A 13,746-nucleotide genomic window follows, 5' to 3' on the forward strand; every position below is an offset into this window, starting at 1 on the left:
TGGCAATTTTCTCAGCTGGCTCCTAGAAAGTAACATCATCATAATAACTGATTATTGAGCACTTACCATGTGCTATACATGTTGGCAATAGAAACCCTTTAAATTTTATAGACGTAGTATGTGCTTATTGTAGAGAAATTGGAAAATGCAAGTAAGCTAAAACCGTGAAATAGAAGATCTATAAGCTCTCTAGCCAGAAATAATCACTTATAACTTTAGGAACTATTTGTTTCTGTTCACTTACAAAAATGAGTATTTTGCATGCTGTCAATTCACTTAGTATGTTGCAAATATCTTCCTATGCTAATAAATGCCAGTAAACATGCTTTTATGCTGTCATTTCTAAGACTGTAGTAGTGCTCAGCATTCTGGATGAGGTAACGTTTGTTATGTGCTAAGTGCTTTAAATATATCATCAGTTAATCCTCACAGTCAACAAAATAGGTGCTGGTGGTATTTGTATTTTGCAGATGAGCAATCTGAGACACAGATATTAAGAAAATTGCTCAGAGACATGCATCTAATATGTGGTGAAGCTAGAACTTGGATCCAGGATGTGACATGATTTTCAAGAGAGGGATGCCCCCCCCCCCTTTCCCCGCCTGCCCCCAGCACTGTGGTTTACTACTGCAACCTGGCTATTGGAACATGATGATGTGGAAGCCGACTGGAGGTTGGGAAGGAGAAGGGTCCTTCAGCTCCCTTTGGAAGGCATCCTCCTCTTGTCTTTTACCCCATCGCCAGTTAATCATACCAGCACTTATGCCCCTGCTCGTTTTTCTCTTCAAATGCCTCAGTGGTCAGTAGGCTAAATGGTGCTCAGAGGTGAATTTATAGATGAGGATTACAAAGTGAATTTAAGATGTAATGACAAGGTCATTGGCGACTCTGGTGAGAGCAGTGCCGTTGGTGTGGTGGGGCAGCACCCAGTTTGCAGTGGGTTAGGCTGAGTGAGAAGTAGGAAAGGAAACACCGCGTGAGTGTTGGTGGCTTGGCAATGAAAGTGAGTCTAAAGAAAGAACAGTAATGGGGGGATCTGGATTTTGGGGGGGAGCTTCCTGTTTCGTTTTTAAGGTTGAAAGAGACTTGTGTAAGTGCCAGGTGGATAGTGTGGGGAGAGAAGGAGACACTGGGTTGAAGATGGGAGAGTTGAGAGCACCGAGGAGGCGTGGGAAGTGGGAGGAGAGAGTATCCTGAGCAGAAGTGGAGGGAGGGAGTGTCCTCCGCCGAGGGAGGCGAACTTTCTCATTGTTTCAGAAAGGAGGGAAGTATTTTCGTGGCACAAAGTTGAGAGTTCTTTGCTTATAACTGTGGTTTTCTCTGTGGGTAGGTACGAGGCCTTCTACTGAGAGCGGCAGGGAAGCTTTGAAGTGGGGCATAGAAGGTTTCACAACTCCTGCCGGCTTTGTATCAACTGGTGTGGAAGACAAGGGAGAGGGCTGCCTACGGGGGTAAAGAAAGATCGCTTGCCGGTGTGGAGGGCCCAGTGGTGGAGTTTGTTGTGTCAATCGCTATGTTTTCCTGGCTTTGTTTTCTTTCAGGGATGGGCTCACACGCCCACGTCTGTTAGAGCAAGAAGTGGATGATTGTGTTTCTGCCAGAGTTGTGGGATGGACAGTGGGGAAGACCATGTTGGCAAGTCAGAGGTCGAAGTGATGGCTCATGGAATAGACCCTGAGTAAGGAAGGAAGTAAAGACAGGAATGGACAGAATGTTAAGAACTGTAGGTCCCAGGAGACTGAAAAACCAGGGAAATGGCAGTCTGGAAAATAGGAGGTGCCGATGAGAGAGGGAGATGTCCAAATTTCTGCATGATGACAGTTTGTGGAGAGGCCGTGGGAAGTAGACATTGTTGGGCTTAGTGGTGGGTGTTGTGTGTGCAAACGACCTGGCTCTCAAGGGTGCCCAGATCATGGAAGGGCTTCGGAAAGGAAGCCTGAGAGCCAGGCACTCTCGGGGAATCAGGAGAAATGACAGGGCTGTCAGAAGGTGAGGGCGTGAGGAGGGATCGAGATGGATAGATGCTGATGGCAGGAGCCTCAAAGGGTTTTTGCAGAGCCAGGAGCGGTGGTGGTAAGCAGCCGTGTGGAATGAGGAGGTGTCAGTAGCATCCCTTGGTCTTGGAAATGAGGTTTGTGAAATGTGAGAAAATGTGCAGCTTTCCCCTTGATGGGACAGGAGGGAGGCTGTATTCTCAGGGGAGAGCCAGCTTTCAGAATTTGAATAGGTTGAAGAAGTACAGGACATTATTGTTAGTTATGAAATGGGTGTTCCAGAGAGCTTGCTGGAATGTCTGAGGAAAGGGAGACGAGCGACAGCTCTTGTGAGGAAGAAGGCAGCTCAGAGGAGCCTGAGGGGAAGACACCTGGCCGGTCATCCCTCCAGGTGTTCTCTCAGGGCTGGGGCATGAAGCAGAAAGCGAGGAGCTGGCTAATATCTGATGACAGAAGAGGTCCCTTCTGGGGAAGGAGGGTCACTCTGACTTCTTGATATTCAGCTATGGCCAAGAGAGATGGCATTTCTGACAAAGACCAAATCTCTCTAGAGTGAGTTGGCTGTAAGTTTTGGAATGAATGGAAATTCTTTGGAATGGCTCCAGGCCACAATCATTGAACATTAACTCCAGGGGAGTAAAAGGAGTTCTTTTGTGGTAGGATAAGGCTCAGAGGACAGGGCACCCTCCTGGTTAGATCTCTGTATGCACATTGACAGACTTCCCTTCCTAAAAAAAATGATTTTAGAGAGAGAGGAGGGGGGGGGAGATTGAAAGAGAGAGAGATTTGTCATTCCACTTATTTACACATTCATTGGTTGATTCTTAATGTGCCCTAATCAGGGATCAAACCCACAACCTTGGCATATCTGGATGACACTCTAACCACCTGAGCTACCCAGCCAGGGCCTAATTTGTTCTTTAGGGTTCAAATTTATTTTCTTCACTTATATTTCTTTCTCTGACTCTGTACTATGTCTTACAAATTGTTGAATTTAAAAAAAAGAAATTGGTGGATGTCTGGAGATCACCAAGAAGATATTCCTATGGAGCGATGGTGAAAATTAACATTCTTACCACTCTTGTGTGAGGTTACTTATTTGTTCACCTGACTTTAGGTGTGGACCTGTGGCCTTGTGATCTTTGAGGGCACTCCAGATTGTGGAACAGGTATGGAAATAAATATACAGAACGAACAGAATGGTGGCTGTCTCTGGCCATGAACTGTGGGTGCGGCTTTTCTTTCTTTATTGTTTTGTTTACTACAGATACTAGAAAACAGAGACAAACACTTAGGGGACCTTATTTCCCTTTCTAAGTTAGACCCTGAATTTCACAGAGGAAAACTTTACTACAAACTCATAGTTGGCATTTTATTGGCTTGCATATTTTAGGAGTATTGTGTCTGGCTTTCTCTCCAGAAATTCAGTAATGTCTGTGGCCCAGTTTCAGCCAGGGTGCAGAATTCCGAGGTGAGCGTGTTGCTGACCTCGTTCCTGGCTCTGCTCTTTTCTCTGCCCTTGTTTTTCCTCTGTCTTTCTCACCTACTTCTAATTTATGTCATTTGATCGTATTTCTATATGTATCACTGTATCTTTTCTAGAACAGGTTGTGGTAAAAATAAGTATGGGGCCAGAGAGTGTGAACATCCTTCTGTATTATGATTATTTTTTTACCTTATGGTTTTCCAAAGCATCAAACAAGTTTTACTACATTTTTAAATCCCCTTTGTCCTTAAAGGAGCTGTTAAAAAATGAGCAATTTGTGTGTGTGTGTGTGTGTGTGTGTGTGACTATAAAAGTATTGTATGAGAATAGTAAGAAATTTGAAAATAAGGATGAATATAAAGAGGACAGTTGTTCCCCTGGCCAGTGTGCTCAGTGGTAGAGCGTTGCCCTGAGCACCGAAGGGTCGTGGGTTTGATTCCCGGTCAAGGGCACATACTTGGGTTGCAGGCTCGTTCCCTACCCCAGCCAGGGTGCATGCAGGAGGCAACCAACCCATGTGTCCCTCTCACATCGCTGTTTCTCTCTCTCTGTCTCTCTCTGCCCCTGCCTCCCTTCCACACTCTCTAAAAATCAATGGAAAAATATCCTTGGTGAGAATTGATGAAACAAAACAAAAAAAGGACATTTGTCATTATTAGTCTTAGATTTCTCTTCTAACCATTTATATTTAAATTTTTAACACCAATGAAATAATAATTTATGTACAATTAATTTTGTATCTTGCTGTTTTGTCAAAACTATATTGAATCATTTTTGTCATTAAAAATGTGCTACAGAATGATTACTGATAACCACAGGGCAAATATGCCATCATTTCCTTGACCGTTTTTTATGTCAGACATTTAGGTTGCTTTGATTCCTTTGCTATTTTATTTTAAATAATATTACTGTGAACATCATTATACAGATATCTTTGCCACAGTTGAAAAGTTATCTTCTAATGATTGATTCCTAGAAGTAGAATAGCAGTAATTAATGACATAAATATAAAAGCCATAAATGAAGGAGAAAATATAGGCAAATATTTTTAATAACTTGCCATGGGGATAGCATTCTTATGGATGACACCAAAAGTATCAGCCATAAGGGAAAATAATGGATGAATTAAAAAATTCTGTATCAGAAAAACCGTTTAAAAATTATGATAGACTAGGGACTATAAAGAGCTTTCACAAAAGAAAAAGTCTTGAGTTACATTTTAAAAAGACCTCTCACAAAGGAAGTAAAACAGCCAACAAATATTTGAAAGGCTGTTCAATCATAATAGTCATCAAAGAAACAAAAGTACAGTAAAGATGACATATTCTTTTTTAGTTATAAGTCCATCAAAGTGTTGATGAGACTATCTGGTAATAATATAAATTGGTATATTTCTGGAAGCAATTTTTCAATTAAAAATACATATAGTCTTTAAAATTTTTTAAAAATTTATTGATGAGACAGAGAGAAGCTTCGATTTGTTCTTTCACTTATTGACACACTTATCAGTTGCTTCTTGTATGTGCCCTGACTAGAGATTGAACCTGCAACCTTGGTGTATTGGAATGACTCTCTAACCAACTGAGCTACCTGACCAGGGCCACATATACTCTTATCCAGAAATTCTATCTTTAGGAATTTATTTTAAGAGAATTATCAAACAGATGCCCAGTGATGTTTACTGTAGCATTGTTTATTGATTGAAAAATTGGAAACAACTTAAATGGGGATTTGGTTTAATTATGATATGGAATGCTTTATAATGTGTTAAATAGCATTCAGTAGAATGCTATATAATGTGTTAAAAATTATTATGTAGATCTGAGCTTACTGACAGAAAGATGTCCAAGATGTGTTAAAGAGATATAGAAAATATGAGTGAATGAATATGTACAGAAAAAATGTGAAGAGATATAAAGCATAATATAAATAGCATTTTTCTATATTTTGAGGGAGTATGGCTGATCTTTTTTTAATTTCTTTATTTTTCCTGATGTTTTAAAATAAGTATGTCCAACCTGACTAATAGGAGGGAGAAAAAAGGCAGTTTCCCCTGTAAAACTGGTTACAGCAGAAACAAAACATGTGTTTTATCATACTGCTTTTTGTAGTTACCAGATATTGATTTCAAAGTTAGAAGAGAAGTGTTACATAAACTATAATTTATGAGTGGGTTTGCAGAAGCATAGTAAAGAGAAATGCTCAGTTCGTATCATGTAACATTTAAGAAGGCAAAAAGCAGAGCCCCGTTTAAGATGCATTGCCTCCATTTGTTGCATTTCAAAATCTCCTTTTCATGGGCCTATAATCATAGGCAGGTCCTCAGATGGAGCCTCCGGGGGGCTGCTGTGGGGTCTCAAAGAACATCCTTTCCAACTGTCTTCTAACTGTGGGGGAAACCAAGGCTCCAGGAGGCTTAGTGGTGCCTCAGGAATCTGGTTAGGGTGCTGGGACTACTCCTGCGCAGAGTTCTCAGGCTACCTGTTCTCAATATTTCCATGATCCGTGGGCCTGAAAATTTGTCGGCAGTGATATGTTCTTTGATTTAAGTACTCTTTTTTTCCCCTCTCCAATCCTGCAGCACTAATTCCTTTTGAGAGTCTAAGTTGAGTGAATTTCCCCACATCCTCCCACCCCTATACCCCATCATAGGGGAAGGTTGTGTTTCATGGGCATAGCTAGTGCGTGGGACTCTGAAAAGGGGAAAAGATACAGAAAGGGTTAGTTGAGGGTCAGTCCAAGACCAAGTCCTTTAACTGCATGATTTTGCCCAGGCTGTGCGAGCATAGCTTCAGGGAGGATGAGACCATAATTTTCAGGCCTTCAACAAGCTTTTTCTTTGATGTATGACTCTTGTTCATGTGTTTAAAGATATTCTTGGTGTTGTGGATTAAAACAGGCTTTTGGCTTTAAAGACTACATGTAAAAAATGTAGCTTGAGCCATTTTTATTTTGTACTTTAATTTCTGAGAAATGTGACTGTCATGGAGTTAGTGCCCCCGTAGGGAAAAATGGGTTAGCTGAGACACTACTTTAGTTTGGGTAAATTAATGTGTAAAAATCTTGCCCTATAAATTAATTTGATTTAATTTAACATTGGTTTTCATGATCAAAGTGCTACAGTCACATTTTAGAAAACTTAATTCAGGAAGGGGGATGAGATAAATATTTTTCTTCAATACAGTGACACTTTGGTATTATTTCCTTGTACATTTTTTCCCTTATCATCTGAAATACAATATAATTTTAAGATTATGGATCTTTCCAGAATATGGCAGATGAGGCAAAACCTTTTCTATTTTCATCTAATCGGGCTCCCAAATGAGGAGGTGGTCTGTTCTTTCTGCTTTTTGTTTTTTTCCCCACTGCCTTTGGCAAAAATCGTCAGCATGTTTAGCAGAAGGTGGACACATAATTCTAGGTTCGGATGCAGTAGCAATATCCTCGGTGGAATGATTCTGCTAAAAGAAATTCTCAAAGTTAAGCTTGGAGGAAATGAGTCAAATGTTTCTGAACACAATTCTGAGGGGTAGTTGAGTTCCATTTCCTGAGGGTAGAAATAAAAAACATCGACATTTTCATTCTAGATCTTGGAATTTTTAACTGGCCCCTGTGGCCCAGGCCCGCCATTTGGGTTGGTAAAACCCTGCCCTTTGGCTGGTGTGATTGGGGGAAGGAAAGTATGTTCTCGCTCAGTTTAGTCATTCACAGAGCTTCCCCCCCTCTGCCAGGATAGGCTCCTGTTCCCTTATGCTTACTTTGTTCCATGTCTTATTTGCAGAGCACTCGGGTGGAGTTTGACCTGCCAGAATATTCTGTGCGTCGCAGATACCAGGATTTCGACTGGTTGAGGAACAAACTGGAAGAATCGCAGCCCACTCATCTCATTCCCGTAGGTACTAAGTCGCTGTAGCTTGTTGCTTTTCCTGCATTTTCTTTCCCGAGACTGTTCACTCACCTCTCACCCCTTACATCACAGGCAAACTCGGTTTTAGTCCAGACTCACCCATCAAATGCTTACGGATCCTGTATAACATACTTTACCTTTGGGGTTTTGGTTTCTGACTTGCTCTACAGTATGCTGGCTTCTTGAGTGGGGCAGGGTAGGTTTTCACTTCCATTATGACAAATTTTTGAAGCATGGAGAGTTCTAGCTCTCATTTGCGGCCTCTAGAGACCGATTCCCCTTCCTCGCCGCTGTTCCTGAAGTTTGGACAGCTGCCACCTGGTGACGAGTGATGCCTCCGATTGCAGCGGCCTGCGCTTTCTTCAGACATGGGCCATTCAGGCAGCAGGGATCTAGCACACAGTCCACTTAGCCAGCTTCCCATTTAGAAAACAAGCCCCAAAGCCACTTTACCTCTCTTTATTTAAGCAGCATAATATTTATCTGTTACGAAGATCTGCACATTTTAAACAGAACCAGAGCAAATAAAATAAAAAAGATACCTAAAATCAACATACACATTGAGTACTTTTCTACTTTTTTTTTTTTTTAGTAGAAATAATAGCTATTTATATCCCAGGTGTTTCTGGGGCTTTGGTGGCTTTATGGCAATGTAGGTCATAAACCCCTTCAGCAGGGCTTTCTCTTTCAGTAATAACCTTGGTTGAATAACTTCTTAGCACTCCCAATTTTCCTGTTGCCACTGCTGCTTCTAACACTTTCTTATTACCCACGGGTGGAAGAGGCTGAATATGTGGGACACTAGTGGTTTTCTTGGTTTTCAAGGCAAAAGCAGCCACGTTGCTGGTGCTGTGATGGGAATGGTGGGACTTGCCTGGGTGTCTTTTCTTTCTCAGGGCCCCTCCCCACCTCTTATCTGGACTCTGACCTCCATCCCCACCCCCACCATGTATCCCCTCTGCTCTTCAAGCCTGAAATTCTGCTTTCCTGGCTTATAGTCACTTAAAAACATGCCTGAAGAAGAAACTATAGCTTTGGAACCTTTGGAACTATTCCTTAAAATAGAATCTTAAAAAAAACACACCTTAATTTGGCAAAATTGGCAGCTAGTGAATTTTTTTAAAATAGACTTGTTATTTTAGGACAGTTTTAGAATTCTAGGATTATTGCAAGGATAGTACATGAGTTCTTTTATACCCCACACTCAGTTTTGCTTATTAACACGTTAGTATGGTGCACTTGTCGCAGCGAACAAACCAGTAAATGGTACATTATTATTGCCTGAAAGTTCTTTATTCAGATTTCCTCCATTTTTGCCTAATGTCTTTTTCCTGTCCCAGAATTCCACCCAGGATGCTGCATTACATTTCGTCCTCAGGTCTCCTTAGGCTCTTCTTGGTTGTGACAGTTTCTCAGGCTTTCCTTGTTTTCGATGATGAGAGTTCTGAGGTGTGCTGCTCAGGCCTTTAGTACAGTGCCCCTCAGCTGAGATTTACCTGATGTTTTTCTCATGATTAGATCGGGGTAATGTATTTTAGGGAGGAAAAGCACAGAGGGTAAAGTGCCATTGTCATTGCATCTTATCAAGGGTCAGTACTGTCCACAGTATTTATCACTATTGGTGTTCACCTTGATCACCTGACTTGAGGTAGCGCTTACAGGTTTCTCCACTGTGCGGGTCCTCTTGCTTTCTACCCCTTTCCATACTGGACGCTTTGGAAGGAAGTTGCTCTTTATGCGGAGCCCACACTGTGTGCTTACGGGGAGTTGTGCTCCACCTCCTGGCAGGTCGGCGCATTTCAAGTTTGGTACTTAACCATCAAAGGTTAGGTAGCAACCCCTGCTGGTGAAACGGAGGAGTGCTCGTGGGCAGGCACCTAAGCCAGAACTGAAAGAGAATGGAAGTCTCCAGAATGCTCAGGAATGATCCAGACTATCTTTAAGTATGGTTTCCTGTGGTCTGGGTAGAAGCAGTGAGTAGGACGGTATTTTAGAAGCAAGTGGAGACTTAAATTTCTTCATTAATCCTTAGTGCATATCTGGGCTGCAGAGAGATTTAATATAGGAGAGCATCTCTGACTTAAATAGGAAAGTCAAACTGGAAACAAAAAATTGTTTCCCCTATGGAAAAATTGTTTCCCCTACAGCAACTTTGCTCGGAGGTGTCTACCTGTTATTAAGCATCGTCTTTGTGTTAGTCTTTTTACAAGATCTGATGAGTACCCTTGGGAAGGTAAGGTGTTGTAAGACAGAAAAGGGATTCCCACCCTGGAGAGTTTATTGTCAGGTGGAGACCCAGTAAAGATGCAATGCAATTATTGTTTAAATTTTCATTTATTTTCTAAAAAATAGCTTTATTGAGATACAATTCCTATATCATACAATTCACCTATTTAAAATGTGCAAGTCAAGGGCTTTTAATGAATTCATAAGTTGTGCAACTATCAGCACAATCAATTTTAGAATCTTTTTATCACCCCAAAAAGAAACCTCCTACTCCTTGCCTTTCACTTCCAAACTCTCTATCTTTCCTGGTGCCTGGCAACCGCTAGTCTGTGTTCTGCTTCTCTAGAATTGCCTATTCTGGACATCCCATATAAGTAGAATCATACACTATGTAATCTTTTGCGACTGGATTTTTTCACTTAGCATAATGTTTTCAGGGTTCATCCATGTAGAAGCATGTAGCAGTACCGCCTTCCTTTTTATTGTTGATTAATAGTCCGCTGTCTGGATATATCACATTTTGTCTATCCACTCACCTTCACTGGGCGTTTGAGCTGCCTCCACTTTTTCGTTATTATGAGTAATGCTGTGAACACTTATGTGCAGGTTTTTGTTTTCCTGGGTGTGCACCTCGGGGTATAATTGCTAAATCGTATGTAGCTCTATAGTTAACCGTGTGAGGAACTGCCAGACTATTTTCCAGAGCAGCTGCATCATTTTATCTTCCCGCCAGCAGTGTAGGAGGGTTTCGGTCTCTCCACATCTTCATCAGCATTGGTTATTACCTGGTTTTGGTTACAGCCGTCATGCTGGGTCAGAAGTGGTATCTCATTGCGGTTTTGATGTGCGTTCCCCTGACGGTTAATGAGGCTGAGCGTTGTTGTTGTTGTTGTTGTTGTTAATCCTTACTAGAGGATGTTTTTTCTATTGCTTTTTCAGAGGTAGTATAAGGGAGGGAGGGAGGGGAAAGAGAGAGAGAGGGAGAGAGAGAGAAGTGTCGATATGAGAGAGACACATTGATTGGTTGCCTCCCGCACGTGCCCCCACCAGGAGCAGGGAGTGAACCCACAATCCAGGTATGTGCCCTTGACCGGGAATTGAACCCAAGACCCTTTGGTGTGTGGGTCGACGCTCTAACCACGGAGCAACACCGGCTAGGGCTTAAATTGATTTTTAGAGAGAGAGGAAGGGAGAGGGAGAGGGAGGGAGAGAGGAAGAGAGAGAAACATCGATGTGAGAGTGAAACATTGATCAGCTGCCTCCTGTACGCCCCCTACTGGGGATTGAGACTACAACGCTGGGTATGTACCCTGACTGGGAATTGAACCGACAACCTTTCCATGCACAGGGACAACACCTAACCAACTGAGCCACACTGGCCAGGGCACATTTTATTTTTCAAGATGAACTTTAGAATCTTTTGAATAACTTGGAATATTAGGGGGAATGGTGGGGAGGTTCTGGTTTTTTTGAAGGTGTTGACAATTTAAGTTGATTATGATTAAAATGTGTTAGAATTCTTGAGCTTTCAGGTGCTACTGCTTATGTTAGGAGCATGGAGATAAAGTTCCCACTTTACCTGGGCTTCAGTGGAGTCTTGCGAAGGTTTAGGTGAACAGTCAGCCAGACAGTTGTTCTGGGAGGCACCCAGGTTCTTTCATTTGCCTTTCCCTGTTGGCTGTCCTGAGGCCTGCCCTTGTTTCTGGCCTCTATGGCTCTGAACTTAGCAGCTTCTGGGGCTCTGCTGGAGAAACCCAGCCCCTTACTTCCTCAGCCTGTCTTTCTTCACCCCAGTGGAATCACAAGATGGTTGATATCCATTGACTTTTCTTTTGACCCAGTCTTTTCCGCTTTGTGTCTTTAACAAACTCTGTCCTGTTAATAATATATTTTCTGGTGCTGTGACAGATTTTTCTTTTTTTAATATTGCATTGTTTCTCTGGAATTTTAAAAGCAGAAAGAAATAATCATACATTCTTAAAATGCCATCTTAAAGCTAGAAGTGTGCTGGATGTGTATGTTTGTTAGCTCATCATTGCAATTCACTCTGTATGTCTTTATCTAATAACAGGAGTCACTAGAGTCTTCACTGATGTGTTTTTGTTTTTTAATTAGAAACTTTTTTGGCTTAAAAGTTGGTTTTACACTACTTCATTTGCGGGAGCACAACTTGTTACACAGCAGATAAATGTCATGATTCTGTGAGCATAGGTAGATTGTGGAGATGAAACAAATACATTTATTAAACTCTGTAGTGTTTAATTTCACTTGGAAATTTAATTCTTGCTTCAATTTTTTTATGAAGGAAGCTTTGCTGGAAGGAAACATCTGTACTTACGCACCTAGTTTTGTTTTAGGTAGTGGTAAACTCATAGGAATTAATTAAAGACATTTGTAATGCAGCAGCTATTCTTACTATAAAATAATCAGTAAAAACTCTAACTTCATTTTCCAGTTGGTTCTATCATTTTGGTACTTTTAAATATGCATGCCTTTAGCTTACCAGTAGATTAGTTACAAGATAGTGAAACATTGGTTGACCTTCGAAGTACCTTGAATTTAACCAGGCTTGGTGATTGTTCTCTGTGGGGACAGAGCTTTTCATTTTGATGCGCTTTTATTTGTTATTTCTGCGTAGAGCCATATTTTCTGTTTGTTTGATAAGGATAGGAAAAATAATTTTCTGTCATGTAGAGGAGGTGTACACTGAATATTTGCTGAATTTCATAGAAGTAATTTAAATGCTGACAAAAGGAAGTTGGACATTTAAAGACTGAGCAATTGAAATCTTTGTCCACATTCCCCACCCAGAAATAGTAGTATTTCAGTGACAATCTACAGGAAATATGCTTTTGTTTCGCAGACTGTAAAGTACTTTCTTATAAACTAGTATGAAATACATGTGAAAGTGTTTTACCAAAGTATCAAGCGCTGTAAAAACGTAATTTTTTTTTTAGAGAGGAATGGGGTGGGGAGGGGGAGAGAGAGAGAGAGAAAGAAAGAAAGAAAGAAACATTGATGTGAGAGAGAAACATTGATCAGTTGCCTCCTGTACACTCCAACTGGGGATTGAACCCACCACCTGGGTATGTGCCCTGACTGGGAACCGAACCCATCACCTTTCGGTGTATGGAATGATGCTCCAACCAACTGAGCCACACCAGCCAGGGCAAAAAAATGTAAATATTTTAAGATTAAACCTTGAAATATTTGATGGGGTATTGTAATGCTTTGCAAATAGGATTTTTGGTAGGTCCCAACATGTATAGTGTGTGTCCCAACACATATAATATATATATGTTTTCACGTATACATAAAAAATGTATACACACACTTTGAATAATTATAAAGGCAGTGTTTATTAAAATGCATTTCATTTTCAAAATTGAGCTGTTAGCTGTTAAAGTGTGTATACATTTTTTTGGAGCACCCTGTATGTGCATGTATAGTTTTTAAAAAACTTTTTCATTATGGAAAATGTCAAATAATACTAAAGTAGAGAGATTCAGTGTGATGAACCCTCATGTATTCATCACTCAGTTTCAACTTATGGCCAATCTTGTTTCATCTCTAACCCACCCACTCCCTCACTCCATACTAAGTGACTTGTTTTTAAAAAGTGACTTAGGCCCTGGCCAGGTGGCTCTGTTGGTTGGAGCGTCGTCCTATATGCCAAAAGGTTGTCAGTTCGATTCCCCGTCAGGGCACATGCCTGGGTTGAGGGCTCAGTCCCTGGTCGTGGAGTGTACAGGAGGCAACCAGTCGATATTTGTCTCTCTCTCTCCCTCTTCTTCTCTAAAAATCAAAAACATATCCTTGGGTGAGGATTAAAAATTTTTTTTTTAAAAAGCGACTTAGGCACCAGAAATTTATTACTTTACAGTTTTTGAATCAGAAGTCCAAAGTTGGTCCCAGCAGGTTCATATCCAGGTGCAGGCAGGGCTGCATTTCTTCTGGAGGCTCCAGGGGAGAATTTGTTCTTTGGCTTTTCCAGCTCCCGCAGGCCACCTACGTTCCTTGGCTCATGGCGCCTTCTTCCATCGTCAAAGCCAGTGGCATGGCATCTTCTCTCCTCTCTGACATCTTCCATCATCACCTTTTTAAAAAAAAAAATTGAGATAAAAGTCACCGTT

At 41.3% G+C, this 13,746-nt stretch overlaps 1 protein-coding gene across 1 annotated transcript in view; it reads left to right on the forward strand.

Moving 5' to 3' along the window:
• SNX30 (sorting nexin family member 30) overlaps positions 1–13,746 on the forward strand; it is an 83,777-nt gene that overhangs the window by 37,525 nt on the left and 32,506 nt on the right. Inside the window, exon 3 of the mRNA XM_016213699.2 lies at positions 7,262–7,372. Within this exon, the coding sequence (XP_016069185.1) occupies positions 7,262–7,372 (111 nt within the window). The remainder of the gene's footprint in view (positions 1–7,261; positions 7,373–13,746) is intronic.

Source organism: Miniopterus natalensis, chromosome 12 (assembly GCF_054644295.1).
Source record: "Miniopterus natalensis isolate mMinNat1 chromosome 12, mMinNat1.hap1, whole genome shotgun sequence".
Taxonomy (NCBI): domain Eukaryota; kingdom Metazoa; phylum Chordata; class Mammalia; order Chiroptera; family Miniopteridae; genus Miniopterus; species Miniopterus natalensis.